This window comes from Mauremys reevesii, linkage group 24 (assembly GCF_016161935.1).
Source record: "Mauremys reevesii isolate NIE-2019 linkage group 24, ASM1616193v1, whole genome shotgun sequence".
NCBI lineage: Eukaryota > Metazoa > Chordata > Testudines > Geoemydidae > Mauremys > Mauremys reevesii.
In genome coordinates, this window is record NC_052646.1 from 12711969 (window position 1) to 12737993 (window position 26025).

General features: G+C 65.7%; 2 protein-coding genes across 3 annotated transcripts in view; one reads left to right on the top strand and one right to left on the bottom strand.

Moving 5' to 3' along the window:
• Positions 1-17301, top strand: part of KMT2B (lysine methyltransferase 2B) — a 36072-nt gene extending 18771 nt beyond the window's left edge. The window contains exons 8-37 of one of the 2 annotated variants that reach the window (XM_039512746.1): positions 527-775; positions 982-1076; positions 1522-1620; positions 2262-2375; positions 2699-2845; positions 4060-4155; positions 4281-4398; positions 5028-5141; positions 5398-5582; positions 6071-6163; positions 6318-6425; positions 7184-7257; positions 7375-7496; positions 7839-8023; positions 8305-8442; positions 8890-9048; positions 9263-9383; positions 9554-9632; positions 10186-10340; positions 10741-10959; positions 11285-12668; positions 13006-13104; positions 13196-13293; positions 13553-13690; positions 13866-13940; positions 14153-14330; positions 14574-14681; positions 14805-14888; positions 15163-15292; positions 16285-17301. In XM_039512746.1, coding sequence (XP_039368680.1) covers positions 527-775; positions 982-1076; positions 1522-1620; positions 2262-2375; positions 2699-2845; positions 4060-4155; positions 4281-4398; positions 5028-5141; positions 5398-5582; positions 6071-6163; positions 6318-6425; positions 7184-7257; positions 7375-7496; positions 7839-8023; positions 8305-8442; positions 8890-9048; positions 9263-9383; positions 9554-9632; positions 10186-10340; positions 10741-10959; positions 11285-12668; positions 13006-13104; positions 13196-13293; positions 13553-13690; positions 13866-13940; positions 14153-14330; positions 14574-14681; positions 14805-14888; positions 15163-15292; positions 16285-16560 — 5240 coding nt within the window. In that variant the 3' untranslated portion in view covers positions 16561-17301. The remainder of the gene's footprint in view (positions 1-526; positions 776-981; positions 1077-1521; positions 1621-2261; positions 2376-2698; positions 2846-4059; positions 4156-4280; positions 4399-5027; positions 5142-5397; positions 5583-6070; positions 6164-6317; positions 6426-7183; positions 7258-7374; positions 7497-7838; positions 8024-8304; positions 8443-8889; positions 9049-9262; positions 9384-9553; positions 9633-10185; positions 10341-10740; positions 10960-11284; positions 12669-13005; positions 13105-13195; positions 13294-13552; positions 13691-13865; positions 13941-14152; positions 14331-14573; positions 14682-14804; positions 14889-15162; positions 15293-16284) is intronic. The other variant, XM_039512747.1, reaches the window with a different exon arrangement.
• A 1025-nt stretch (positions 17302-18326) lies between these two features.
• Positions 18327-22871, bottom strand: IGFLR1 (IGF like family receptor 1). Its single transcript, XM_039512248.1, has 8 exons — positions 22139-22871; positions 21498-21722; positions 20633-20822; positions 20329-20434; positions 20021-20198; positions 19770-19880; positions 19072-19164; positions 18327-18996 (listed from the first exon to the last, which is right to left on the bottom strand). Exons 1-8 carry the CDS (start codon positions 22311-22313, stop codon positions 18686-18688), a joined length of 1389 nt encoding a protein of 462 aa, XP_039368182.1. The 5' UTR covers positions 22314-22871; the 3' UTR covers positions 18327-18685.
• Positions 22872-26025: the final 3154 nt, after the last annotated feature.

Consider the following 26025-nt stretch of genomic DNA (forward strand, 5'->3'; position numbering starts at 1 on the left):
TTTGGGGTGGGAGTGTGTGTACAGAGCCCAATGGGGTGGGTGTGATCTCTGGCCCCAGCCCAGCATGCCGAGCGTTGGCATGAGCCGGGGGGTCGGAGGTGGGTGATGAGAGCAGCCACAGTGGGACAGTTCAGGAGGCCGCTGTGTATGTGGTGCTCAGTGGGGCGGACGGGTCTGCGACCTGCTGTAGGGCCAAGGCTCTGACAGGCAGGGGGCCTGCTGCAGCATTGCTGAGTATCAGCGTCTCTCGACAGGTTGCCCGGCGTTGGGGCTTGTCTGTGTCTCTGAGCCGCTCCCATGGCGCATGGGGCCCGTGTCTGTGTGTTTTGGTTGCCCCCTGTGGTTTGTGTGGTTGTGGGGCTGGTGGGGGCTGTGTCTCTTGGCCACCCTGTGGTGGGACTGGCGCCTGCAGGTCACACAGACAGTGCCATGGCCGCCCACGGGTCGCATGGCGGTGGGGCTGGTGGCTCCATGGGGCTGGCGGTGCCATGGGCCCCATGTCTCAGTGTCTCTCTGCCGCCTGCAGGTCGCACGGTGGTGAAGCCGGTGATGGCGCGGGACTCGGAGGACTCACAGGAGGAATTCCCGGCACCCTGGGAGCTGATGCTGGGGGCGACGGAGACAGCAGAGCAGGAGGCCCTGCTGCAGCGCAAGTCAGCCCGGCGCTGTGTCAAGCAGAGACCCTCCTATGACATCTTTGAGTCCACGGACGACTCGGATGCCGAGCCCCGGCCCGGCTCTGCCACGCCCCGCAGGAAGCCCTCCCGCGACTCGGGTGAGCTGCCCTGCTGGGACCTCTGTCCCCCCTGCACCTGAGCTGGCTCCCCCCTCCACCGCGTGGGGGCCGGTTCCCCTCTCCCTGTGCCTGGTTGCTGGTTTCCCTGGCTCTGGGCTGCAGAGGGGCCAGGGCCTGGGAGGTGGCTGTGCCAGCGGGTGGGGCTGGGGCTGGTTGGCCCTCTAACAATTTCTTTGCCCCCCCAGACCTGCTCCCCATGGAGGCGGAGGAGCAGAGCCGGCCACGGAGAACGCCGCTGCAGCCTGTCGTGCAGCTCAAGGCAAGGAGGAGGCTGGAGAAGGTGAGGTGGCCCCAGGCATGGAGTGGGCAGTGTGTGGGTTCGATGCACCTAGGCCCCAGCACTGGAAGGACCCAGGCCCAGAGCAGAGGGAGAGGAGCTTGCATGAGGCCCAGGGATCCCAGTCCTGCCACAATCATGGCTAGTTGTGGGTGGGCAGGCAGGGGTCTGCCAGGATGGAGAACCCCACGTTGTTCCATCCAGGCCTCTCTCTGGCTGGTTCTAGGACCTGTGGCCTGTTCTCCGCCCTCTGAGCCAGCCACTCTCCTGTCTTGTGGCTGGATCAGGGCCAGCGCCCCCCAGAGTGGAAAGGCCCCGTATCCCTTTCCCCAGCCCTATGGCCCAGCCAGTCCCCTGCCCTGGAGTCAGATGGGTGCTGGTGCCCCCTAGAGGGTGCAGGTCCCCTGCCTCTTCCCCCCGCCCTCCACTGACTCTCTGCTCCCCCCAGGACACACTCTCCTCTGGCTCATTCCCTTCCTTCCCCAACGGCTGGAACGGGAAGCAGAAATCCACTGACGGCGTCCACCGGCTGCGCGTTGACTTCAAGGTGAGGGGGCAGCACTCCCTGGTCCCCAGCGTTGGCCAGAATCCGCACCCAGCTTGGCCCTGCTGCGGGAGGGGGGTCGGCCCTGGCTCCACAACACAGAGCGAGCCTCCAGCCCCCTCCCCTTGAGGTGCTGAGGACACAGAGCAGCTCAGTCCCACATGGGTGATGGGGCAAAGGCATTAAACCCCTTTCTGCTGCCAGTGCCCCCTCGGCCGGGCGGGGCTGAAGGAGGAGCTGGCAGGGGACTGTTTGGGGAGTGGAGGTGATCAGGCCGCTCTGGGAGTTGGCAGGGTGCCACCCCCTCCCTCAGGTGTCCAGAGGGTTGCCACGCCCTGCCCAATAGCTGTTCCTCACCCCATGGCTGCATCGGGGGTGGGGAGGCTGGTCCCTGTGCTGCCAGGGCCCTCTGAGCTGGGGGGCACTGCTGAGCCATGGGATCGGCATTGGGGAGTGTGGGTGAAATCTTTGGCCTTTGCCCCACGGTGTGACCGTCCGGGATCCGGTGGGGTGGGTGGGTCCAGAGCGTGGCATGGCTCCGTGCCCCTGGCTGCTGTCCCAGCCTGTGTCTGTCTCCGTGGTCCCAGCCAGGCGTCTGGGCAGGGCGAGAGGCTCTCAGCTGTGGGGTGGCCACTCTCTTGCAGGAGGACTGTGACTTGGAGAATGTGTGGCTGATGGGGGGGCTCAGCATCCTGACCTCCGTGCCTGTCACTGCCCAGCTCATGTGCCTGCTCTGCGCCAGCAAGGGCTTCCACGAGGTGAGCACGTGGGGCCCGGATGCCGGGGTTCTCTCCCTGCTCTGGGGGCAGGGGGTCTAGTGGGTAGAGCAGGCGGGGGGTGCTGGGTTCCCCCCCCACTCTGGAGTTGGGGGGGTTTAGTAGTTGGGGTGGGGGAGAGGGCTGGGTAGAGCAGGCAGGGGGTGCTGGGTTCCCTCCCGCTCTAGAGTTGGGGGGGGTTAGTAGTTGGGGTGGGGGAGAGGGCTGGGAGACCAGGCCCTGGGGGCAGGGGGACTGGAAGCCAGGTCTCTTGGGTTCCCTCCCGGTCTGAGTGGAGCCATCTCATCGGCCCGTCCCCTCCCCAGCTGGTGTTCTGCCAGGTTTGCTGCGACCCCTTCCACGTGTTCTGCCTGGAGGAGGACGAGCAGCCGCAGCGGGAGCAGGAGGAGAATTGGTGCTGTCGCCGCTGCAAATTCTGCCATGTGTGCGGGCGCAAGAACAAGGTCTCCAAGGTAGGTGCCCTGGAAGAGGTTGAGGCCCTTCCTTCCAGGCAGCGTTAGCCTGTACCCCAGGCCGGGCACTAGGGGGCACTGTGCTGCAGGGAGCAGGGCAGGAGCTCTCCCTGGTGGTCAGGGCTGGCCCCGATGCCCCAGACCGGGCACTAGGGGGCACTGTGCTGCAGGGAGCAGGGCAGGGGCTCTCCCTGGCGGTCAGGGCTGGCCCCGATGCCCCAGGCCGGGCACTAGGGGGCACTGTGCTGCAGGGGGTGGGGCAGGGGCTCTCCCTGGCGGTCAGGGCTGGCCCCGATGCCCCAGGCCGGGCACTAGGGGGCACTGTGCTGCAGGGAGCAGGGCAGGGGCTCTCCCTGGCAGTCAGGGCTGGCCCCAATGCCCCAGACCGGGCACTAGGGGGCACTGTGCTGCAGGGGGTGAGGCAGGGGCTCTCCCTGGTGGTCAGGGCTGGCCCCAATGCCCCAGGCCGGGCACTAGGGGGCACTGTGCTGCAGGGGGTGGGGCAGGAGCTCTCCCTGGCAGTCAGGGCTGGCCCCAATGCCCCAGACCGGGCACTAGGGGGCACTGTGCTGCAGGGGACTGGGCAGGGGCTCTCCCTGGTGGTCAGGGCTGGCCCCAATGCCCCAGGCCGGGCACTAGGGGGCACTGTGCTGCAGGGGGTGGGGCAGGGGCTCTCACTGGTGGTCAGGGCTGGCCCCAATTCCCCAGGCCGGGCACTAGGGGACTGGGCAGGAGCTCTCCCTGGCAGTCAGGGCTGGCCCCAATGCCCCAGGCTGGGCACTAGGGGGCACTGTGCTGCAGGGGACTGGGCAGGAGCTCTCCCTGGCAGTCAGGGCTGGCTCTGATACCCTGTGCTGTGCACCCACCACCTGAATCCTCTGGGTTCGTAGAGGCCTTTGCCGCCAAAAGCCAGGTGTGAGGCCGTTAGTCCCCACTCGGGTGATTCCATTCTGCTCCCTGAAATCACCCACATTGGCAGTGTGGCTGGGGCTCTGCTTTGGTTCCTGCCCAAACCTGGAAATGCCGGGCATCTGGGAATTCCCGGCAGGGCCATGTCTCAGTGCCGGACGAGGGGGCCCTGGGTGACCAGCCCCCTTCCTCACCCCAGAGGCAGCTGCATCTCAGCGCTGGCCATCCCGGGGTGGGGGGGTGAATGGGAGGGGGTGGAATCCATCTCTCTCTCACACCTGCCTTCTCCTTTCTGCCTGTCACAGCCACTGCTGGAGTGTGAGCGCTGCCGCAACTGCTACCACCCAGCCTGCCTGGGCCCCAACTACCCGAGCAAGCCCATCCGCAAGAAGCGGGGCTGGGTGAGCACAGGGGCAGGGCCATGCCGGGGTGGGAGGATGGGGGTGGGGTCTATCCTGGGATTGGTGGGGGGAGGGGTTGGGGGGGGAGCGGTTCCCCCCACACTAATGCTCTTGTTGGCTCCTAGATCTGCTCTGCCTGCATCCGCTGCAAGAGCTGTGGGGCTGCCCCAGGGAAGAACTGGGACACGGAGTGGTCCCATGATTACAGCCTCTGCCCCCCCTGCTCCCTGCTCTATGACAAAGGTGTGTGGGGTGGGGAATGGGGCATGGGGCCTTTCCCCTCTAGGTGACACGGGCTCCCATCCAGCCCCAGGGCAGGGACTGACCGGCTCAGGGGGGCAGGGAATGGGGCACGGGGCCTTTCCCCTCTAGGTGACATGGGCTCCCATCCAGGCCCAGGGCGGGGACTGACTGGCTCAGGGGGGTGGGGAATGGGGCGTGGGGCCTTTCCCCTCTAGGTGACACGGGCTCCCAACCAGCCCCAGGGGGGGGACTGACTGGCTCAGGGGGGCAGGGAATGGGGCACGGGGCCTTTCCCCTCCAGAGGACACAGGCTCCCATCCAGCCCCAGAGAGTGGACTGACTGGCTCAGGGGGGCAGGGAATGGGGCACGGGGCCTTTCCCTCTAGGTGACACAGGCTCCCATCCAGCCCCAGAGAGAGGACTGACTGGCTCAGGGGGGCAGGGAATGGGGCACGGGGCCTTTCCCCTCTAGGTGACACAGGCTCCCATCCAGGCCCAGGGTGGGGACTGACTGGCTCGGGAATGGGGCAGAGGGCAGGATGCTGGCTCAGGGTGTGGAATGGGACCTGGGACCTGTTCCCTCTGAGGGTGCTGGCTCCTTGTGCAGCACTAACCCCTCTGCCCCCCAGGTAACTACTGCCCCATCTGCTCTCACTGCTACGAGGACAACGACTACGAGAGCAAGATGATGCAATGCGCTAAGTGCGAGCACTGGGTTCACGCCAAATGCGAGGGGCTCTCAGGTCAGTCTTTGGACTTGCCCCGCGAGCTGTGCTGGGTCTCGGGGCTGGCCCTGCCGGTTAGGGAGCGCCCAGCCCCCTTTGGCACAGCACCCCCTAGTGTGTTCCCTCAGGATCTGCCGCACACCCCTTTTGCCTTGGGCTGCCATCTAAGCCTGGCCCTGCTTCACTGGCCATGGCTGGCCCATGCGCTCCCTGCCCCAGGGATGGGAGGCTGCGTGGGGCTGGGGCTGCCTGACCTGCTCTGCTCTCTCTCCAGACGAGGACTATGAGATCTTGTCCAGCCTGCCAGAGAGCGTGGTCTACACCTGCCGGCCCTGCTCTGGCAGCGACAAGGCCAAGTGGCGGGACGTCCTCACCTCGGAGCTGCGCAAGGGGCTGCGCAATGTGCTGCAGGGGATGCTGGCCTCCCAGCACGCCGAGCCCCTGCTGCAGTGTGCCCAGGTACGGCCCTGCTCCCGGAGCCAGGAGAGACCTCGGCCCCTGGCTCCCAGCGTCTCCCCCCCATTCCCCTCCCAGCACGCCGAGCCCCTGCTGCAGTGGGCCCAGGTACGGCCCTGCTCCCGGAGCCAGGAGAGACCTCGGCCCCTGGCTCCCAGCTCCTCCCCCTGCTCCAACCCACCAGTCCCCATTCCCCTTCCAGCACCCCTGGAATCTACAAGTCCCCTTACCCCTCCCAGCGAGGGGGGGAGTTAGAACCCAGGTGTCCTGGCTCCTAGCCCTCCTTTCCTGTTAGTCCATGTTCTGGCAGTGACACTGGCTGGGAGCTGATTGTGGGGGCGTGTGTTTCTGGGTGCCAGGCACACAGGGCCCATGCCAGGCGGATCAGTCTCAGCCTGTGCGGGGAGATCCTGGTCTGGGGCAGGGAACAGACTCTGGGGGGAGCCAGCAACCTGTGGCTTTCCGGGGTGCTGACGCCCGTCTCCCCGCAGTGCTGCCCAGACGACGGCGTGAAGGTGCACCGGCGGCCCTGCAACCTGCGCACCGTCAGCAAGCTCTTCGAACAGGGCCACTACAGCTCCGTGGTGAGGGGGCCGGGGGCCGTGCGGGGCACAGATGGAGCCCTAGGGATGGGGGCACGGGAGGTGGGGGACAGAGCAGTGCAGGGGGGCGCGGAGGCGGTGGTGGGTAGGGCGGGGCAGTGGTTAGGCCCTGCCCCCATGGTCACTCTCCCCCCAGCACGCGTTCAGCGAGGACGTGGTGGGCATCCTGCTGCAGCACCTGGAGGAGCGTGAGGGCCTCGAGGAGGAGCAGGGGGCTCCCTCCGTCAAGGCGCTCTACATTGAGGTACCACAGGGGAGCACCGGGGCACGCAGGGGGTGCTGCCCATGGCATGCACCCAGCATGGCCCCCCCGTGGGTCTGGCTGGGGCAGCAGCGGTGGGCAGGGCCCCGGGGGGGTGGATGCTGGGCGGGGGGGCAGGGCCCCGGGGGGGTGGATGCTGGGTGGGGCGGATGCTGGGTGGGTGGGCAGGGCCCGGGGTGGATGCTGGGTGGGTGGGGGCAGCAGCGGTGGGCAGGGCCCGGGGTGGATGCTGGGCGGGGCAGGGCCCCGGGGGTGGATGCTGGGTGGGTGGGGGCAGCAGCGGGGCAGGGCCCGGGGTGGATGCTGGGTGGGTGGGGCAGCAGCGGGGGCAGGGCCCGGGGTGGATGCTGGGTGGGTGGGGCAGCAGCGGGGGCAGGGCCCCGGGGGGGTGGATGCTGGGCGGGGGCAGCAGCGGTGGGCAGGGCCCCGGGGGGGTGGATGCTGGGCGGAGGGGGGCACCAGCGGGGGGCCGGGCCCCGGGGGGGGGGATGCTGGGCGGGGCAGGGCCCGGGGGTGGATGCTGGGCGGGGGCAGCAGCGGTGGGCAGGGCCCGGGGTGGATGCTGGGCGGGGGCAGCAGCGGTGGGCAGGGCCCTGGGGTGGATGCTGGGCGGGGGGCAGGGCCCCAGGGGGGGTGGATGCTGGGCGGAGTGGGGCAGCAGCGGTGGCCAGGGCCCCGGGGGGGTGGCTGGAGGACCCTGTGGATGTGGCAAGCCCTCACCACTCAGCTCTCTCCCGCAGCTCATGGCGCGCTCATTCAGCTGGTTCAATGCACAGGACGCCAAGTGCTGGCAGCGGCGCAGCTGCCTCCCCAAGTGAGTACCAGGGGGGAGGGGTATGGGCAGCAGGGACATTGTGGGGTTCTGGGAGGGCTTGCGGGACTCCCGGGACCCCGGCTCCCCTGCCGTCACGCTGTTACTCTGCCCCCCCAGTGGCATGCTGCCCGACGCCGTGCTGCCCCCCTCCTCCGATCACATGTATGCACAGTGGCGCCGGCCCGAGGAGCCCAGTGCCACCGAGAACGGCCAGCTGGCACCCGGAGCCATGGGCACCAGTGAGTACAGGGGAGCTGGGAGCCAGGACTCCTGGGTTCTGTCCCTGGCTCTGGGAGAGGAGTGGGGTCTGGTGGGTTACAGTAGGGGCTGGGAGCCAGAACTCCTGTGTGCTCTCCACAGCTCTGGGAGGGGAGTGGGGTCTAGTGGTTAGAGCGGGCGGGTGGGGTGGGGGGTGTGGGGCTGGGAGCCAGGACTCCTGGGTTCTGTCCCTAGCTCTGGGAGAGGAGTGGGGTCTGGTGGGTTAGACTGGGGGAGTGGGGGCTGGGAGTTGGGCCAGCTGCTGGGTGGGTAGGGGGTGTGGGGGAAGGAACTCAGTGATCCCTCTCCATGTGTGTTGCTAGGGCCTCTCTCCTACCCCCACACCCCCTCCGTGCCATCGGGTCTCCGCCCCCAGCAGCTCTCACCCCCTCTCCCTGCAGGTGGGAAGGGCCAGGAGGTGGTGCTGGCGAAGCAGGGGCTGGGCAGCGGTGCTGAGGACAAGCGTCAGTGCGCCCTGTGCCTTCAGTACGGGGACGCCCCCTCCAAGGTAAGGCCTGGCCTGTGCCAGGGCTGGAGGAGTCGTCAGCCCTTGAACGCACGGCCTTGGGCCAGTGGGGATCCAAGGGAGCGTGGCATGTGGGGCTTGGACACCTGGGTTCAGTCCCCTGCTCGGGGTGGGGGGGGTGGGGGCTAATGGTTAAAGCAGCAAGGGCTGGGAGCCAAGACTCCTCCAGTGGTGACCTGGGACAGAACCCAGTTTTTGCCCTTTGCTCCCCCTGCTGGCTGGTGATGCTGCCCCGTCCCCCCTCACTCCCCTCCCCTCCCCAGGATGCGGGGCGGCTCCTGTACATCGGCCAGAACGAGTGGACCCATGTCAACTGCGCCATCTGGTCGGCCGAGGTCTTTGAGGAGAACGACGGGTCCCTGAAGAACGTGCACGCCGCCGTGGTGCGGGGGCGCCAGATGGTGAGGGGGCAGGTCCCTGCAGGAAGGGGGTCGGCCCTGGCGGGGTGAGGGGGCAGAGCTGAGGTGCTGGCAGGGGTATGGCCTAGGGGGAGCAGGAGTCTCTGCCTTTGGGGTGAGGACTGTGGCTCTCCCATTGAGGTGGGTGATGGGGCCTGTCTGCTGAGGGGGTGCGATTGGGGTGGAGGGGGGTGACGCCTTCAGGGGTGGGGCCTGTCTCCTGGTAGGGGTGGGGCTGAGGGTCTGGGCCTGTCTGCCACTGTGAGGGGGGGGCAGAGCTGAAGCTGCGTGTGTGTGTGTGGGGGTGGGGAGGAGCGGGGCTGAGGCCAGTGGGGGCAGGGCCTGTCTGCCACTAGGGGGGGCGGGCTGTGGCCAGGGGGGGCTGTTTGCCCTCTGCACTGGCACAGGCCAGGCTGCGAGCACTGCCCCCTTACCCCCCTGTGCCCCCAGCGCTGCGAGCACTGCCAGCGCACTGGCGCCACGGTGGGCTGCTGCCTGTCGGCCTGTCTCAGCAATTACCACTTCATGTGCGCCCGCCTGCGCTGCTGCACCTTCCAGGAGGACAAGAAGGTTTTCTGCCAGAAGCACACGGACCTGCTGGATGGGACGGTGAGGGATCATGCCGGGGCCCTGTGGGGCGGGGCTATGGGTTGCAAGCCAGGTGGGTTGGGCTATGGGGCGCTACCCCCACTGGAGATTGAGGGCTGGGGCCCCATGGTGTGTTTGGGGGGGTCCCTATGGCCAGGTTGGCCCGGGGGGGGGTCCCCACTAAGCTGCTCCCAGGCAGGGGCGCACCACTGACCCGTCTCCCCGCCCACCCCAGGAGATCGTCACCGAGGACGGGTTCGACGTGCTGCGCCGGGTCTATGTGGACTTTGAGGGCATCAGCTTCAAGAGGAAATTCATGGTTGGCCTCGAACCCGACACTGTCAACATGATGATCGGTGAGTGCCAGGGGGCTTCTCTCTTCTAGGGGGCGCCGGCTCCACAGCGGAGGACGGGCTGACTGGGGGTGGGGTGGGGAATGGGGCATGTGGCCTCCGCCTCCATGAGGCTCCAGCTCCCATCTGGCCCCAGGTGCATGCAGACGCCCTCACCTTGTCTCCTATTCTAGGTTCCATCAAGATTGACAGTCTGGGGCTGCTGACGGACCTGTCGGAGTGCGAGGGACGTCTCTTCCCTGTTGGCTACCAGTGAGTGTCTGGCCCCCTGGCGCGGGGCTCCCCCGACTCCCTGCCATGCGGGGTGTGTGCTACAGGGGTGGACCCCTCCTACCCTGGGGCTGCCTGTGTACCCCACCCCAATTTCCAGCCCCCCATTCCCCTCTTTGGGGGGGGCCAAGCGGGAAGCTGGGGCCATGCTGGAGCAGCCAGGGGAGGGTTGAACTAGCAGCACGAGGGAAGGGTGGCGAGGACGTCTATGGTCCTGACCTGCCAACGTGGAGACCCGTCTGGCCGCTCCTGCTGGGAGCACAGGCATCCAGCCCGTGGGACGGTGCCCTGGCAGGGGCATTGAACTCACTGGCTGCACCATCCAGGAGGGGGCAACCAGTGGGAGAAGTGGCCAGGGCATGGTGCAGCAACCTGGGCCGCCACCTTTCGGGGAGGTGCTTTAGCCAGACACCTGTGGCTGGGCTTGGCACGAGGTCGCCAGCTTGTGTTGGTCCCAGAGCTCAGGTGGCTCTGGGCAGTGCCAGGGCCTCCATGGCCATGCCCTGACAGCTGACCAGCTGCCCTCTCCTGCCAGGTGTACCCGGCTGTACTGGAGCACGGTAGATGCCCGGAGGCGCTGCTGGTACAAGTGCCGAATCCTGGAGTGCCGGCCCCAGCTGAGCCAGAAGGAGCCAGACCTGCTGGGGGGGCAGGAGGAGAACCGGACCATCGCGCACAGTCCTGCCACAGGTGAGGGGTGGGGGGGGGGAGCTGACCCTGTTGGGGTTGAGTGGGGAGGCATTCTGCCACCACACAAGGGAGCTCTGTGGGCCCTGCACAAGCCAGGCCTGTTCTGGGCCAGGCACTCCCTTCCTTGGGGGCGGGGCTGTCCTTGGTGCACCAGCCCCTATGTCCTACCTGGGAGCCGTCCTCTCACCCTGGCAGAGGATAAAAGACCCACTGCTGCTGCAGATAGAGGAGACTCCTTTCAGCTCAAAGTGCGGCGTTATGTGCAGCTGTTTCCCAGCAGCCCTGCCCCAGAGGTGGCTGCATCTCCATGCCAGGCACATGTACCGGCGCTGTCTCTAGGGCCGTGCAGTCGGGGCTCCCCACTCTAGCTAGCGTGTTGTTGTCTTTGCTCCCATTTCAGATGCTCACCTCGGGGACCCACACCTCCTGGGCGCAGCACCTGCCATGCTGGCACCAGAGTGCCACTCACCTTCCCGCAACCCGGGGCCCCTGCCTCCCCCTGAGTCGGCCACCGCCTCTGTGCCCCGCTCCCTGGCTGGAGCCCGCATCAAAGTGCCCAACTACTCGCCGACGCGCCGGCCCCTGGCCGGGGTCTCCTCCCGGCCGCTGCCGTCACCCAGTAAGTGCCCGTTGCCTGGCCGTGAGGGGCAGGGCCAGCTGCCCTATGGCGGGAGGGAGAAGGGTGCGCTGCTGCTCGTGGCCCAGCCTCTCAAATGATTCTGGGAGGCAAACGGGGTGTGTGTGTGGGGGGGGGGGGAGGAGGTTGTGGCCCAGGGGATTCTGGGATGCTCTGTGTGGGGTTTGTGATGAGGTGGGTTTTGTGGGCCAGGGGGTTGAGAGACTTTCTGGAGGCTGGTGGTCTGATCCTGTCTGGGAGGGGCATGCGGGGGTCCCCCCCCGCCCCCACCTGGTGCCAGCATCTCACCCCTTGTCTCCCCTCCCAGGCAGCACGTCGTCCATGGCCCATCACATCCTGACAGTGGGTGACCCGGACTTCACACCACTGCGCCGCCCCCGGCGCCACAGCCCCCTCTCACCGCGCCCGCCCCCCCGCCGGGCCCCCTCCCCCCCACGCCCCGCCAGGACTCGGCCGCTGGGCCCCATCTCTCTCAGGGCAGGAGCCGCTCCCCCAGGGAGCAGCCCGCAGCACCCGCCTACCTCAGCCAGGCCCGGCCCACCTACCTCCCCCCCGGCGCTGCCCCCCGAACTGGCCTTCGACGAGCTCAATGTCTCGGACCTGGAGTTCGACGACAGCCTGCTGGACGAGACCTTCCACGAGGGGGGCGAGGGGCGGGGGCCCTGCTCCTCGCCTGGCCTGCCCCTGGCCGGCCCCAGCGACGAAGACGAGGAGGAGGAAGGGGCCGGGGGCACCGGGCGCTACTTCCACTTCCCCCGCAGAGTGGTGACACGGGAGTTGGACCTGGCGCCGTTCCCACTGGACCTGCCGCTGCCCCACATCGACCAGCTGGATGGGGTGGATGATGGGGAGGGCGAGGGGCGGGGTGCCAATGGCAAGCGGGTGGAGCCAGGGGCGGAGCAGGGGTCGGCCGGCCCTGCCCCCCCACCTGAGGACCTGCCCTCAGAGATCGTGGACTTTGTGCTGAAGAACCTGGGTGAGGGCAAGGCCCCGGAGCCCAGCGTGAATGGCAGCGAGGCAGGCCCCGCGCCTGAGCCGGCCCGTGCCTTGGGCTGGGTGCCAGGCAGCCCGGGCGTCCGGGTGCTGGGCCCCGAGGCCCCTGCCCCCCCCAAGCCTGGCTCCAAGGTCATTCTGGTCAACAAGCTGGGACAGGTGTTTGTCAAGATGCAGGGTGGGGAGGAGGCGCCGGCGGGGGGCGGCCTGGAGGGGCCGGGCGCCCCTGCCAAGCCAGGCCCAGCTCTGCCCCCGCAACCCGCAGCCAGCCTGGGCACAGTGATCTTCCGTGCCGCGGCCCCGCTCGGCGTGGCCAGGAGCCCAGTGCCCACCTGGACCATCCGAGCGCCGGTTCTCAGCATGGTGCCCATGGTGAATGTGCTGCAGCCGTCAGGTGCTGGGGGGCAGCTCACCCTGGGCCCCTCGGCCCTGGTCACGCCCTCGCTGGGACTGTCTCAGCCCTGTCTGCTGCAGCGCCTGGCCCTCAACTCAGGTCTGCTCCACCTGCCTGTCCCCCCGCCCCAGCCGCACCCCCACCAGTTCCCCAGCAGTGCCAAGAGGGTTTCTGCTGTCGCTGGTGCCCCCCCCAAGAGGCCCAAGCTGGAGGAAGATGAGGAGCCGCTGCCCCCTGCGTCGCCAGCTGGTGCCCCCGACAGCCAGAGCAGGAACGGCTTCGCCAGCCCCCCGCAGGGCCCTGGGTAGGTGACCCCACCTGCCGAGCTGTGGGGAGCAGTGCATGCTGGGACACAGCTGCCCAGTGCATGTCTCCCTGTAAGGGCGTGTCAGCTGTGTCATGGGGTGCCTCAGCCCTGACCCCCAAAGCTCTGCTGTTGCCCCTCAATCTCAACCCACAGCCCCCTCCTGTCCCACCCCTGGGCTCCCCACAACCTGCCCCGCTCTGCCAGGGCCCCATAGTCCCAACCCACAGCCCCCTCCTGTCCCACCCCTGGGCTCCCCACAACCTGCCCTGCTCTGCCAGGGCCCCACAGCTGCCACTGCCTGCCTCCTAAACCCCCTGCTGTGCTGGTGTTGCAGGCCCGGCCGGGTGCGGATGAAGACTCCCTCGGTGAAGAGCGTCCTGGAGCTGGTGGCGCGGAAGGAGCAGGCGGAGCTGAGCGATGGGGGCAGCACAGGGTGAGTGTGAGCCTTGCCGGCCCCCCACCCTGTCCCACCTTCCTGGCCGGTGGGTCAACTGTGCTGAGCTCCCTCTGCCTGCCCACTGCAGGTCACCCTCAGATCCCTCCCTGGCCCCGGAGTGCAGCCCCCGCATGCCGGATCCCAGCCTGGAGCCTCTGCCGGAGCCCACGTGGCATCGCTACACAGGTATCGCCCGGGCGGGCAGCATGGGGCTGTGCCACGAGGAGCAAGGCAGAGGGAGGGGGTGCTGTGGGGTGGTTGGGGCATCATGCCATGCCCTGAGGGGGTTTGGGGGATGCTGTGCTGCAGGGCTTGGCTGGGGGGCAGAGTGGGGCCTGGGATTGGAGCAGGGTGCCCGTCCCTCATTGTGGGAGGTGTCGTCATGGAGACATGAGCCAGGGCCAGCTGTCCTCTGCCCTGCCCCATCCTCACTCTCTGCCCCCAGGGGAGCTGTCGAGCTCTGATGAGGACACCCTGTACTGCGAGGATAAGGAGAACGAGGTGCCACCCAAGAGCCAGCCGCACCTACGTTTTGAGATCAGCAGCGAGGATGGGCTCAGCGTGCAGGCGGACAGTATCGATGGTATGGGGGTGGGTGGCCGCATGGGACACGGGACTTTTCCCCTCCAGGGGGTGCTGGCTCTGAGCAGTCCCTAAGGGAGAGGACTGGCTGGCTCGGGGGAGGGAGGGGCAGGGCATGGGGCTGGGGGAGTGCCAGGCAGCCCAGGGGCTCATGCTCTCTCCTGCTCTCCCTCCAGGTGCCTGGAAGGCTGTGATTGAGAAAGTGCAGGAGGCACGAGCCAACGCCCGCCTCAAGCACCTGTCATTTGCTGGTGAGTGTGGGGAGCCTTGGCCTGGGGTCTTGTGGGCTAGAGCAGGGGGGGCTGGGAGCCAGGACTCCTGGGTTCTCTCCCTGGTTCTGGGCAGGAGTGGGGCTTGTGGTTAGAGCGGGGGTGGGGGAAAGGGCCCGGGAGCCAGGACTCCTGGGGGAGGGGGTGGGGCTCATGGCCATGCTGGTCTCTGATGCCTGGAGGGGTCTCCCCAGGCATGAATGGGGTGCGTCTGCTGGGCATGCACCACGATGCCGTCACCTTCCTGGTGGAGCAGCTGCACGGAGCCAAGTCCTGCCACAAGTACAAGTTCCGCTACCACCAGCATGAGGAGGAGGAGGAACCGCTGCCCCTGAACCCCAGTGGCTGCGCCCGTGCCGAGGTCTACGTCAGGTGGGGCAGAGACGTGTACCTGAGTGGGGCAGGTCCAGTCACGGGGGGGCGGGGGAGATCCAGCCTGGTGTGAGGATGCTGTTGGGAGTGGGGCTGGAGACCTGGCCATTAGGAGGGTGAGGTGTCTGTCAGGAATGGGATGGGGGTCGGTGGGGGGTGCAGGGTTAATCCAGGCAGGGATGTGGGTGGGAATAGGGGAGGGGTCAATGGTGCTTTAATCCTGCCCTCCCGCCCCCCTGCCAGGAAATGCACCTTTGACATGTTCAACTTCCTGGCGTCGCAGCACCGCACACTGCCCGAGGGCGGCACCTATGATGAGGAGGAGGATGAGGTGCAGCTGAAATCCACCAGGTAATGGTGCAGGGAGCCAGGATGCCTGGGTTCCCTCCCGGGCTGGGGGGCTGGGAGCCAGGACTCCTGGGTTCTGAACCCAGGCAGGTTCAGTTCTGATCCGCTGTCTCCTGCTCTCCCCAGACGAGCCACCAGCCTGGAGCTGCCCATGGCCATGCGCTTCCGGCACCTCAAGAGAACCTCCAAGGAGGCTGTGGGCGTGTACAGGTAATGGCCCCTCCCCCCCAGCACCCCCAGCCAATCCCAAGCCCTGGCATATGGCCCCGCTCTTACACGGCATGTACAGGGGGGTAGAAATGGGCAGCTGGTGCCCCACTCACCCTGCTGTTTGCCCTGGGGACGCTCGCTGCTTGTCTCGCGCTGCCTGCCCCGCTCCGTGGGGCACTTCCCTGTGGCGCTCGGCTAGTGCTGCCTGCCCCCCCACCCCATGTGCTGCTGTGATCCCAGGCCTGGCCCCGGCGCTGACCCTGTGCCCCCCCAGGTCGGCCATCCACGGGCGCGGGCTGTTCTGCAAACGCACCATCGATGCGGGCGAGATGGTCATCGAGTACTCGGGCATCGTCATCCGCTCAGTGCTGACCGACAAGCGCGAGAAGTACTACGATGGCAAGGTGCGAAAGGCTCCATCTGGGGGTGGGGGTTGGTGGTGCTGGGGGAGCAGGAGGGGGACTGCTGGGGGGCTGGTCCGTAGGGGAGCTGCTCTGTGGGGTCGGGGCTGGGGGTTGAAGGGAGTGGGTTGCCAGCTTGTGGGGTTGCTGGGGCTGGTTGTTGGCGGGGGGGGCTGGAGCCGCGGGGCGGGGTTACTGGGGCGGGTCACAGGCTTGGGGGAGGAGCAGCCGGTGAGTTGGGTTGCTGCCTCGGGGTGGGGCGTTGCTGGGGGCAGGAGAGGGTCAGCTGGGTGGGGGCTGGTGGCTTGGGGTGGGGAGGGAGGAGCGGCCCGGGGTTGCTGGGGCTGGGTTGCTGGCTCGGGGATCAGGAGGGGTTGCTGCAGGGGCAGGAGACAGGTGGCTGGTGGCCAGGGGTGGGGAGGAGCAGCCCAGGGGTTGCTGGGGCTGGGTTGCTGGATCAGGAGATGGGTGGCTGGTGGCCGGGGGGTTGCTGGGGCTGGGTTGTCGGCTCGGGGGATCAGGAGGGGTTGCTGCAGGGAGCAGGAGAGGGGTGGCCGGGGAGTGTGGAGGAGCGGCCGGGGGGTTGCTGGGGCTGGGTTGCCGGATCGGGGGATCAGGAAGGGTTGCTGCAGGGGGCAGTGGAGGGGTGGCCGGGGGATTGCTGGCACTGGGTTGCTGGATCGGGGGATCAGGAGATGGGTGGCTGGTGCATGTGGAGGAGCGGCCGGGAGGTTGCTGGGGCTGGGTTGCCGGCTCAGGAGGGGTTGCTGCAGGGGGCAGGAGAGGGGTGGCCGGGGTGTGTGGAGGAGTGGCCGGGAGGTTGCTGGCTCAGGGGATCAGGAGGGGTTGCTAGAGGGGTGGCTGGGGAGGGCTGCTGGGGGCAGGAGGGGGGTGGCTGGGTGGAGGCTGGTGGCCGGGGGGGGTTGCTGGCTTGGAGGCCCAGCAGCGGCCATGGGGTGCCCCGTGACCCATCCCCTCCCCACCCCACCCCGCAGGGCATCGGCTGCTACATGTTCCGCATTGACGACTTCGACGTGGTGGACGCCACGATGCACGGCAACGCCGCCCGCTTCATCAACCACTCGTGCGAGCCCAACTGCTACTCGCGCGTCATTCACGTGGAGGGGCAGAAGCACATCGTGATCTTCGCCCTGCGGCGCATCTTCCGCGGCGAGGAGCTCACCTACGACTACAAGTTCCCCATCGAGGACGCTGGCTCCAAGCTGCCCTGCAACTGCGGGGCCAAGCGCTGCCGCCGGTTCCTCAACTAGCGCCCACTGCTCTACCTGGGGCGCCCACCTTGGGGAGCTGGGCTCAGCCCCCTCCAGAGCCCCCTGATTTCCTGCTACCTCCCCCCCATCCTCCCCTCTGCCAGGCCCCCAGCAGCCCAGTGCTGGGCTTTTGTGGGGCCAGGGAGCCCAGCTGCTCAATCCCCCAGACACTGGCCTGGGGAGGAAGGGCCCCTAGCGTCGGTGCTGGGGGCAGGGCCCGGTGCCCTAGACTCCTCCGCTGTGATCTCCCCCTTCCCCCCCCAACCCCTGGTTCCAGGGCAGCTTGTGGCTCCTGCCCCTTTCCTGGGCGGGGAGGAGCAAGACTTGACTTGGGGCAGGCCCCTTGGGGAACAGGGTCTTGCCCCTTTTTCAGAGCCCCCCATGTGGGCTGGGCTAGTGGGGTTTGAGCACGACCCCCCTGCTGAGCTGCACTAGCAGAGGCACGAGGTGTGTGTGTGTGTATGTGGGGGGGGGGGTGAGTTTGCCCAGCCCCCACCTCCTGAGTCTGGACTCCCAGCTCCGGCCTGGGGGCTGCTTTCCTTTTTGTATGGGGAGGGTATGAGTGGGGGGCGGGGGGCCAGGGCAGGCCCCCCTGCGGCCCCCCAACCCTGTAGATATTTGTACAGATGTTTCTAAACCTGTTTATTTTCTATGCACTTTTTTATTTAAAGCGGTGAGTCGGCCCTGTGCCCCCCGGCCCCGCCCCGTTGGTATAATTTTAAATAAAAGGCCATTTTCACATGCTGTGCTCTTCCTCGGGTCAGTGCCAGGGGAAGGGGGGAAATGGGCTCTGTGGAGAGGTTGAGGGGGGGTCTGGGCACACTGCCCCCTGCTGGGAAAGGCCTGCCCCAGCTCCTACCCCTGTGCTGCAGAAGTGCCTCCTCTTTTCCATCAGCTCAGGCCTGGGGCAGCCATAGCTCCCTGCTGCTTCCCCAGCCGCCACCTCCTGGCTCTGGCCTGTCACCACCTGTTACCCCAGGAGCAGGCTGCTGGCCGAGGGGGGTGCTCTGCGCCTGTAGGACCTATTCCCATTCCTCCCTAGTCTCCCGCCTCCAGGCAGAGTTCCACTGGGCAGCGCCCGCCGACTCCCTAGCAGGGGCGGCTCTACCTTTTTGGCCGCCCCAAGCAGTCATGCGCGGGAGGCGCCCCGGAGCCGCGGGAGCAGCGGACCTCCCGCGGGCATGACTGCAGAGGGACCGCTGGTCCCGCGTGGCTCGGCTGGACCTCCCGTGGCTGCGGACGGTTCGCGGCTCTGGCGGCTCCGCTTGAGCTGCTGCAGTCATGCCTGCGGCAGGTCCACTCGTCCCGGGGCTCCGGTGGACCTCCCACAGGCATGACTGCGGCAGGTCCGCCGGCCCAGCCTGCTGCCTCCCCCCCCACCCCCACCCCCCGGCGGCAGGGGACGGGTCGCTCCTCGGCTCGCAGTGGCAGGATGAGCTGGGGCCCCAGCCTTTTGCCGCCCCCTAGATTTTGCCGCCCTAGGCACCGGCACCGGCTTGTTTTGCTGGTGCCTAGAGCCGCCCCTGCTCCCTAGACACCTTCCGGGTGTGTGCCTGCTGCTCGGGCCAGGTTCATTGCAGGGACTGGCCCCATGTGGCATTATGTGCAGCTGTTCCCCACTCCAGAGGTGGCTGCATCTCGGTACTGGGTGAGCTGTCCCCCTGGCTTGCTGCAGTGTGGCAGTTACCAGCTGCTCCTGTCCTGCATCAGTCAGTCACTGTCTCCTGGGCTGGGGGTGGTGTCAAGGTCTCCACTGTGGCTTTGGTGCCTCCTGCTGCCCTTTGATGTGACTGGCTGCACCATGGGCTCTGAGACTAGGTGGGGGAGGGCAGCCCCTCAACCCTCCTCCAGTGGGGGGGCCAGGCCTGCTCTAACAGCTGCCCCCAGCCACCTGGCAACTCAGGGGTCCTGGTCTTCACTCTAACTACACTCCTTGATGGTTCTTGGTGTGTTACTCCCCCCCGCCCCCCTCGGGGGAGGCTAGCAGTGGAGAACCCAGCTGCCCAGGAGGATAGATGGGATATGAGGTGGCACAGCTAGAGTGGAGGGCACTGTGAACAAGGTCCTGGCTCGTTTCCTTCCTGTGGGTGGTAGGGGGGGTTGCATGTCAGTCCAGGCATGCACCTCACACCCCCACCTGCACCCCCTCCAGCACCTGTAGGGCATCCTTGCGCCCCATGGCAGCCAGCAGCCCAGCCAGCTGCCCCAGCGTGGCATCAGGCTGGCGGGCAGCCACTGTCTCTAGGGTGGCACGCAGGGGGCTGCGCGTGCTGCGCAGGGAATAGGCATAGTCAGTCCAGGTGGCTGAGAGGCCGTAGCGGGCAGCCAGGTGCCGGGTACCTGCCCCGGCCTTGCCTTCAGGGTCCAGCAGCATGATCAGCTCCTCCAGCACATCCGGGTTATCTAGCAGGTGCTGCAGTGGTGCCCCCCACCGGCCTGTGGGGCACAGAGCAGGGGTGATTAGGACGGTGGGTGTAGGCATGGCTGGTGGGGGAAGGGAGCCATACGTACCTGCATGGCCAGTGGTGGGTGCTTTGATGCCAGATGTCTCCTCTGCACTCTGGGGGCAAAGCAGCAGATTGGGCTTAGCCATGGAGCTGGAGGCTGAGGGGGCAGAAGGAGGAGGTGAGGGTTGGGGCCCTGGACCCCCAGCCCAAGGGGAGCACTGAGCATCTGCTCATGGGGCGGAGCTTCACTGCCCCATCTGCTGTCCAAGGAGCCCCCCGCCCACCCCACGGGGCTAGGCCCCACCGCCTGGCCAAGAAGCATTGCCCCTGACATTGGGGCTTCTAGTGCTTAGAGCAGCCCTTCCCTGGGGGCAGGCCCCTCCCACTCTTCCAAGGCGCTCTGCCCAGAACAGAGCAGACCCTGCCCCTGCCCTCCCACTCTCTGCCTCAGGAGTTCAATGAAAGTGGGAGGGGGGGATGGGGGAGGAGCCTGATGGGCAGTGGGTGGGACCTGCTCTCTGGGGGGGGCTCTCAGCTGGGGGAGGAGCTTGATGGAGTTGGGGGTCTATTTAGGGTGACCAGACAGCAAGTGTGAAAAATCAGGATGGGGGTGGGGGGTAATAGGAGCCTATATAAGAAAAAGACCCAAACATTAGGACTGTCCCTATAAAATCGGGGCATGGGGTCAGCCTAGGTCTAGTCCAGCACTGGCAGAAGGGGGGCAGTGGGGCAGGGCAGCCGTGGGGCTGGCTGGCTACTCACCCTGGCGGGGGCACCAGCCACGCTTTGTCCAGACAAGGAGGGCGAAGGACCCAGTCAGCAGCACCAGAAGCAGCAGCAGCAGCGTCAGAAGAGCGACATACCCGCCATAGCCTGCAAATGGGGGCGGCAGTGGGTCACGGGGACAGCGCCCGGCTACTCTGGCCTTGGCCAGCAGGGGGCACTGTGGGACGAGCTCCCCGTGCCTCCAGCCCCGGTCTGGCCCAGCAGGGGGCGCTGCAGACTCCACGTACCTGCCGTGTCGCTGCAGGATTCGGGCGCTCCAGGGGTCCCAGAGGCGGGGGTAGAAGCAGAGCCCGGGGCGCGGCCAGAGCCCCCCGGTCCCTCTGCAGACGGAAGCCAAGTGGGGGACGTGGGGGAGGCCCCAGGCCAGCACGGCGGGAGGGAGGCAGAAGACTCGGCGCCGGGAGCCTGAAAGGCAGAGCCAGGCAAGAGGGCATGAGCCCATCTGCCACCCCCGCCCAAGTCCGAATAGAACCCAGGAGTCCTGGCTCCGCCCTCCCCCCACTGACGCTGCCCCCTCCCCCCCCCCCGCACCTACCTCCGTTGGTCTGTCGCAGTCGATGTCAGCCCGGACCGCAGGGTGACACTGCTCGGTGGGGAAGCAGCACCGAGGCCGGCACCTCCCATCCGGCCCCCGCTGCTGCCTGCGGAGCCGAGAGCAGCCTTGTCAAACAGGGCAATGAGCAGCGTCCCCCACCCCCCGTGTAGAGAACCCAGGTGTCCTGGTGCCCAGCCCCTCAGCTCTCTAACCACTAGACCCCACTCCCCTCCCAGGCCCAGGGATTGAACCCAGCACCCTGACTCCCAGCCCCTGCTCTAGCCAAGGTGGGTCCATGCCGTACCCGGGGGGGCAGCACCGGGCGTCCTGCAGGCGGGTGCAGGGGCTGAGCTCGGCGCCCGGCGGGCACTGGGAGCAGGGCTGGCACAGCAGGAATCGCCCATCGTTGAAGGATTTGGAGGGACACTCCTGGGTGGGAGATGCGAAGCGGCCGCCTGTGTCCCTCATGCCGCAGTTCACGGTGAACTCCAGTCCTGGGGAGACCGTGGAGTGAGTCAGAGCCCCCGCCCCATGGCATCGTGCCCCACACCCTGCGCCCCACAGCACACACCCCAGGGTCCCCAGCAGAACACCTGCCCCACAGCACAGTGCCCCCTACAGAGCCCCCTGCCCTGCTCTCTGCAGCAAGACACCCCCGCGCACCCTGGGGCCCCCTGCTGACCACCTGCCCCACACCGCAGCGCTCCCTACCAGGCCCCCCATCCCACAGCATGTCGCCCCCTGGTGAGCCCCCCGCCTGCAGCATGGTGCCCCCCGGTGAGCCCCCCGCCCTGCAGTATGGCGCCCCCGGTGAGCCCCCCGCCTGCAGCATGGCGCCCCCTGGTGAGCCCCCCGCCCTGCAGTATGGCGCCCCCGGTGAGCCCCCCGCCTGCAGCATGGCGCCCCCTGGTGAGCCCCCCGCCTGCAGCATGGCGCCCCTGGTGAGCCCCCCGCCCTGCAGTATGGCGCCCCCGGGGAGCCCCCGGCCCGGCCGCATGGCGCCCCCGGTGAGCCCCCCGCCCAGCAGCATGGCGCCCCTGCTGAGCCCCCGCCTGCAGCATGGCGCCCGGTGAGCCCCCCGCCCTGCAGCATGGCGCCCCCGGTGAGCCCCCCGCCCTGCAGCATGGTGCCCCCTGCTGAGCCCTCTCTGCCCCCCCGCCCCCACTCACCGTGCAGTGGGACTTTGTGTGCGTAGCCGGTCTCACAGGGGACGCAGGCCTGGGCCTGCAGGTGCCAGTACTGCAGGTGGCTGCACTTGCTGGACCGGGAGCTCTGGGCCCTCGTGCAGGCGCCGGGGGGCAGCAGGGCGCTGGGCAGGAGGCAGAGCAGCAGGGGCAGCAGCATGGCAAGGACCGTGTGTGTGTGTTGGGGGGAGGGCTGGGAAGTGCTGGGACCTGGGAGAGGGGAGAACATGGGGAGGGGGGATGTGGGGTTCACCTACAACCCCCCCACATCTTCCAGCTCACCCCAACCCCCCGCCCCCATGCTCCAGGGGCGTAACCCCCACATCCCAGCTACTCCCTCCTCCAGCCGCAGCCCCGGCCCTACTGATACCCCGCCCCCAGCTGACCCTGAGCCCAACCACATCCAGGTCCTTAAATCCCCATTCTCCACCCCACCCCCTGCCAGCTGCCTGTAACCCCCCAGCTCCCGTCAACCCTCCCCACCTGTACTCCTTCCCCACAGGCCCCCTGGCTGCTTCAGCCCCTCACCCCACTAATCATACCCCTCCCCCTAGCTCACCCCTTTGGCCAGTACCCCTTCCCCACACACCCTCCCTACCAGCCCCAGCTGTCCCCCAGGCTCTCACCCCGGCCCAGCGTGTGTATCCTCCGTCCTGCTGTGCCCCACGGTCGTCTGGGCTGGCAAGTTGCACGCGTGTTTGCTTCGCTGCTCACCTCTGTAAGGCATGAGAACTCCGTGGTGCTGCCCCCCCTCAGCCGGCCCCCCCATTTCCCGTCTCCACCCTGCACACTTCCTGCCATCCTGAAAACCAGCAGTCAGCTGAGGCAGATATAACCAGTCAACTCAGCACTCCCAACCGCATGGGGATTACCCAGACATGGGTGCTGGGGAATGGCTGTTTGTAACACCGGACGGGACAGCGCCCCTGGTGCTGCGATGCAGCCACATCTGGAGTGGGGCAGCCAGGGAACAGCCACACATAACACCACATGCTTGCCCAGGCCTAGGATGACCAGACAGCAAGTGTGAAAAATCGTGACGGGGTAATAGGAGCTTATATAAGCAAAAGCCCCCAAAATCGGGACTGTCCCTATAAAATCGGAACATCTGGTCACCCTACCTGGCACTGAGCTGCAGCCAGGTCTGGGTCAGGGTAACTTGGGAACAGCTGCACATAACACCGCATGGGGATGGCTCACCGGGTGCGGAGACATGGCCAGCTCTGAGGCTCTTGCAGCTGATGAATCTAGACAAAATACAGCGGCTGAGAGTGCAGGAAAAGACAGTGACATTAAATGCCACAGCGTTCAGGATGTGTGGGCAGGACTGAGAACTGGTGAGCTGGTTCTTGGTAGAATGACGTTCACGGAGTGGAAAGCTTTCACTCCTGGGGGTGGTACTGTGCAGCTGTTCCCCGCCCTCAGAGGTGGCTGCGTCTCAGTGTCAGGGACTCGAACCCCGACAATCTGCACTGGGACTCTAACCCAGGCAACCTTGACCCTACTCAACGGGTAGGTGGATGTTGCTGGATTTCTACGAGCTTCAGCTGGTTCACAGAACTCGCCTTATCGCCGACGCAGAGATCAGATTACCAGGCAAGGCTCCTCTAAACCAGAGGATGTGCGCTGCGTTGCCTCAGAGTCTGATCCCCCGCCGGAGAGTCAGACAAAGTCCCGGCGGAGTCGCCAAAGATGTTGGGGACTTTAACCCCGACAGCAAAATTCGTTGTCTGATCACAGAGAGACAGGCAACACCAGCAAGGTCCGATCTAAAAGCTCTTTATTGACAAGTGCACGCGTCAGTAAAGAGCAACGCGTCTCCAGTGAGAACCAGCCTCTCTTTACAGCTTAGCATTAGCCTATATAGACAGTTTTATTACGTCATACATCACTCACTTGAGCAAAACCCACCCCCCTTTATTTAACAACATAAAACTAGACACTTTTAATATACACACATGCCTAGACTTTATGTCTACAACTTTAGATTATTAATTATATCTTAACAAAACCCCAAAAGTTAGAAATACAGGGGAGTTTTAAACAAACCTATAACTCAACCAGAGAGTTAAAATCTGAACCGTGGGATGCTAGAGTTTCTTATCAGTTCTTCAAACACTGTCCTTAGCACAGCTGATGCTATGCCAGGAATGCAATCCCTGGCTTATCTCACGTTTTCCAGGGCTTTGTGAAACAATGCTGCTTCTCAGTACTTTTCCACTCTGGGATTACCCAGAAACCTGTGTTAGCCTGACTTCAGTCAGGTTGGCATAACTGGTTTTGTGCTACATCTTTATTCAGGCCTAACATCAGTGTCGGGCAAGCTGTCCCTGTGTGGCGTTGTGTGTGGCTGTTCCCTGGCTGCCCCACCCCAGAGGTGGCTGACCTCAGCATTGGGCCCACCATCCGCCTGTGTCTGTTACAGTTCCTGGGGGGGGAGAAAAGCTTTTTACCATCAGAATTTGGGATGCAGTTTATGGGGCAGGTGCAGAGGGAACATTTTTTGTCTTTTGGGCTCAGTTCATTCCAAATCGCGCCATTGCGTGGGAGCTGAAAAAGCCAGAAGCTTCTTTTTCCTCTTTCTGTGAATCCCAAGCAGTCAGGAGAAGCTGAGAGCTACAAGGTCTGCAAAGCCACAAGGCCAGCGTTCAACAGGGGTTTAAGAATTGAAAGGTGCAGCTAGTCGCCTCGTGGGAATTTCAGATTCCCAAGTTAAGTTTGTGATGTTGGCTGTGCCAGATGCCCGTCCATGCCCAGGCTGCAGGCATTAGCTAAGACCTAACAGACTCGTAGCTGAAGCCCAGACCAGGTCACCTGTATGCTAGTTTCGCTCAGAATAGGTATTAGTCTAATGAGAATGGATTTAGTGTTTAGACTCTATGACATGCTTGTAAATTGCTGCCTGCGTTCAGCTCACTTGCAATGTCGGTATTCCCAGCGAGAAGGAAAGATGTGAGTTTTGCTTTAAAACGCTGAAAACGTTTTGCAATGCGAAGGATTGTCCCACCGGAGACCTGCTCTGTGCAGGGAAGCTCGGCTGGGGGCTTAGAGTCTGAATGAAGGAAATCAAACAAAGTCACAGGAACAATTTACATCTGGGCTGCTTGACCTGGAACAGGGCCAGAGGCTGTAGCTGAAGCCAGAGATCCCAGGGGGGTCTGCCCCAAAGGACAGATCACTGCAACCTCAGTCACTCTTCAGCTCAGATGCTAACTCAGCAGTGTGTGTCGCTTGTTAGGAGCATGTAACGTAAATAGAGTAGAGACTAAACAATCATAATCTTGCTTCTGGCTTTGCTTTTAAACAGGCTAAATAAGCAAGAGCATGTAAGTGAAAGCACAAGGCTGCACCCCGCCCTCGCCTTCCCCCCACGGCTGGTAGCCTTGAAGATAAGGGGCTAATGGAGCAAGGGGTTGCAATGGTTACCAGGTAGCTGGAGGGGAGGGGAGGGGACAGGGCCGGCTCCAGACCCCAGCGTGCCAAGCGCGGGCTTGGGGCGGCGTCCCGCGGGATGGCGGCAGGCGGCTCCGGTGGACCTCCCGCAGACGTGCCTGCAGAGGGTCTGCTGGTCCCGCAGCTTCGGTGGAGCATCCGCAGACGTGCCTGCGGGAGGTCCACCGGAGCCGCGGGACCGGCGACCGCCAGAGTGCCCCCCGCGGCGTGCCGCCCTGCTTGGGGCAGCGAAATTGCTAGAGCCGCCCCTGGGAGGGGTGGGTGTAAGGAAGAGACGTGGAGTCTGCAGAGGAGTGCCCTTACCCCTCCCATCAGGTACGAAAGAGGCGGGCTCATCGACCCCCGACTCAGGACCCCCCAGAATGGAACCTGACCATGGACTGGAAGGGGTGGGCCCAGGGGACGAGCACAACAAGTATAATGAAGTTTGCCAAGAAGAGTGGGGGAAGAGGGAGCGCGTTGGCGTTTGGAGCTAGGGGTTAGGAGAAGAAGAGGGCTCTATCGGCGTAGAGAGCTGTAGTGGGGGGAGGGGAAGAGGAAAACTCTGTCGGGGTATAGACCTGTAGCTGGGGGAGGGGAAGAGGAAACCTCTGTCCGCGTATAGACCTGTAGCTGGGGGAGGGGAAGAGGAAACCTCTGTCTGCATATAGACCTGTAGTGGGGGGAGGGGAAGAGGATAACTCTCTGGGGATGTAGAAATGCCCAACTGGTGCTTGCTTGTGTAGCCCCAATAAACCCATCGACGTGCCTGCAGGCTGCACTCTGGAGTGTCACTTTCCAGCGAGCTGTGTCTGGGAACTGAGGGAGGAGGGAGCTGGACCCCTGCCAACATAGCCCTGCTTGCTTTAACTTGTAACTAACTCGTATTCCTAAGTAATAGCTGGCTGATCCTGTAACAAACTACAGGCCTCGTCTCGGGGGGAAGATCTAGGCCAGTTGTTTTCAACCTTTTTTTCATCTCCAGACCCCTAAAAAAAGTTCAAATGGCGGCGCGGCCCCTTTGGCTAGTCTGCGGCCCATGTGGGGTCCGCGGCCACAGGCTGAAAACCGTTGCTCTAGG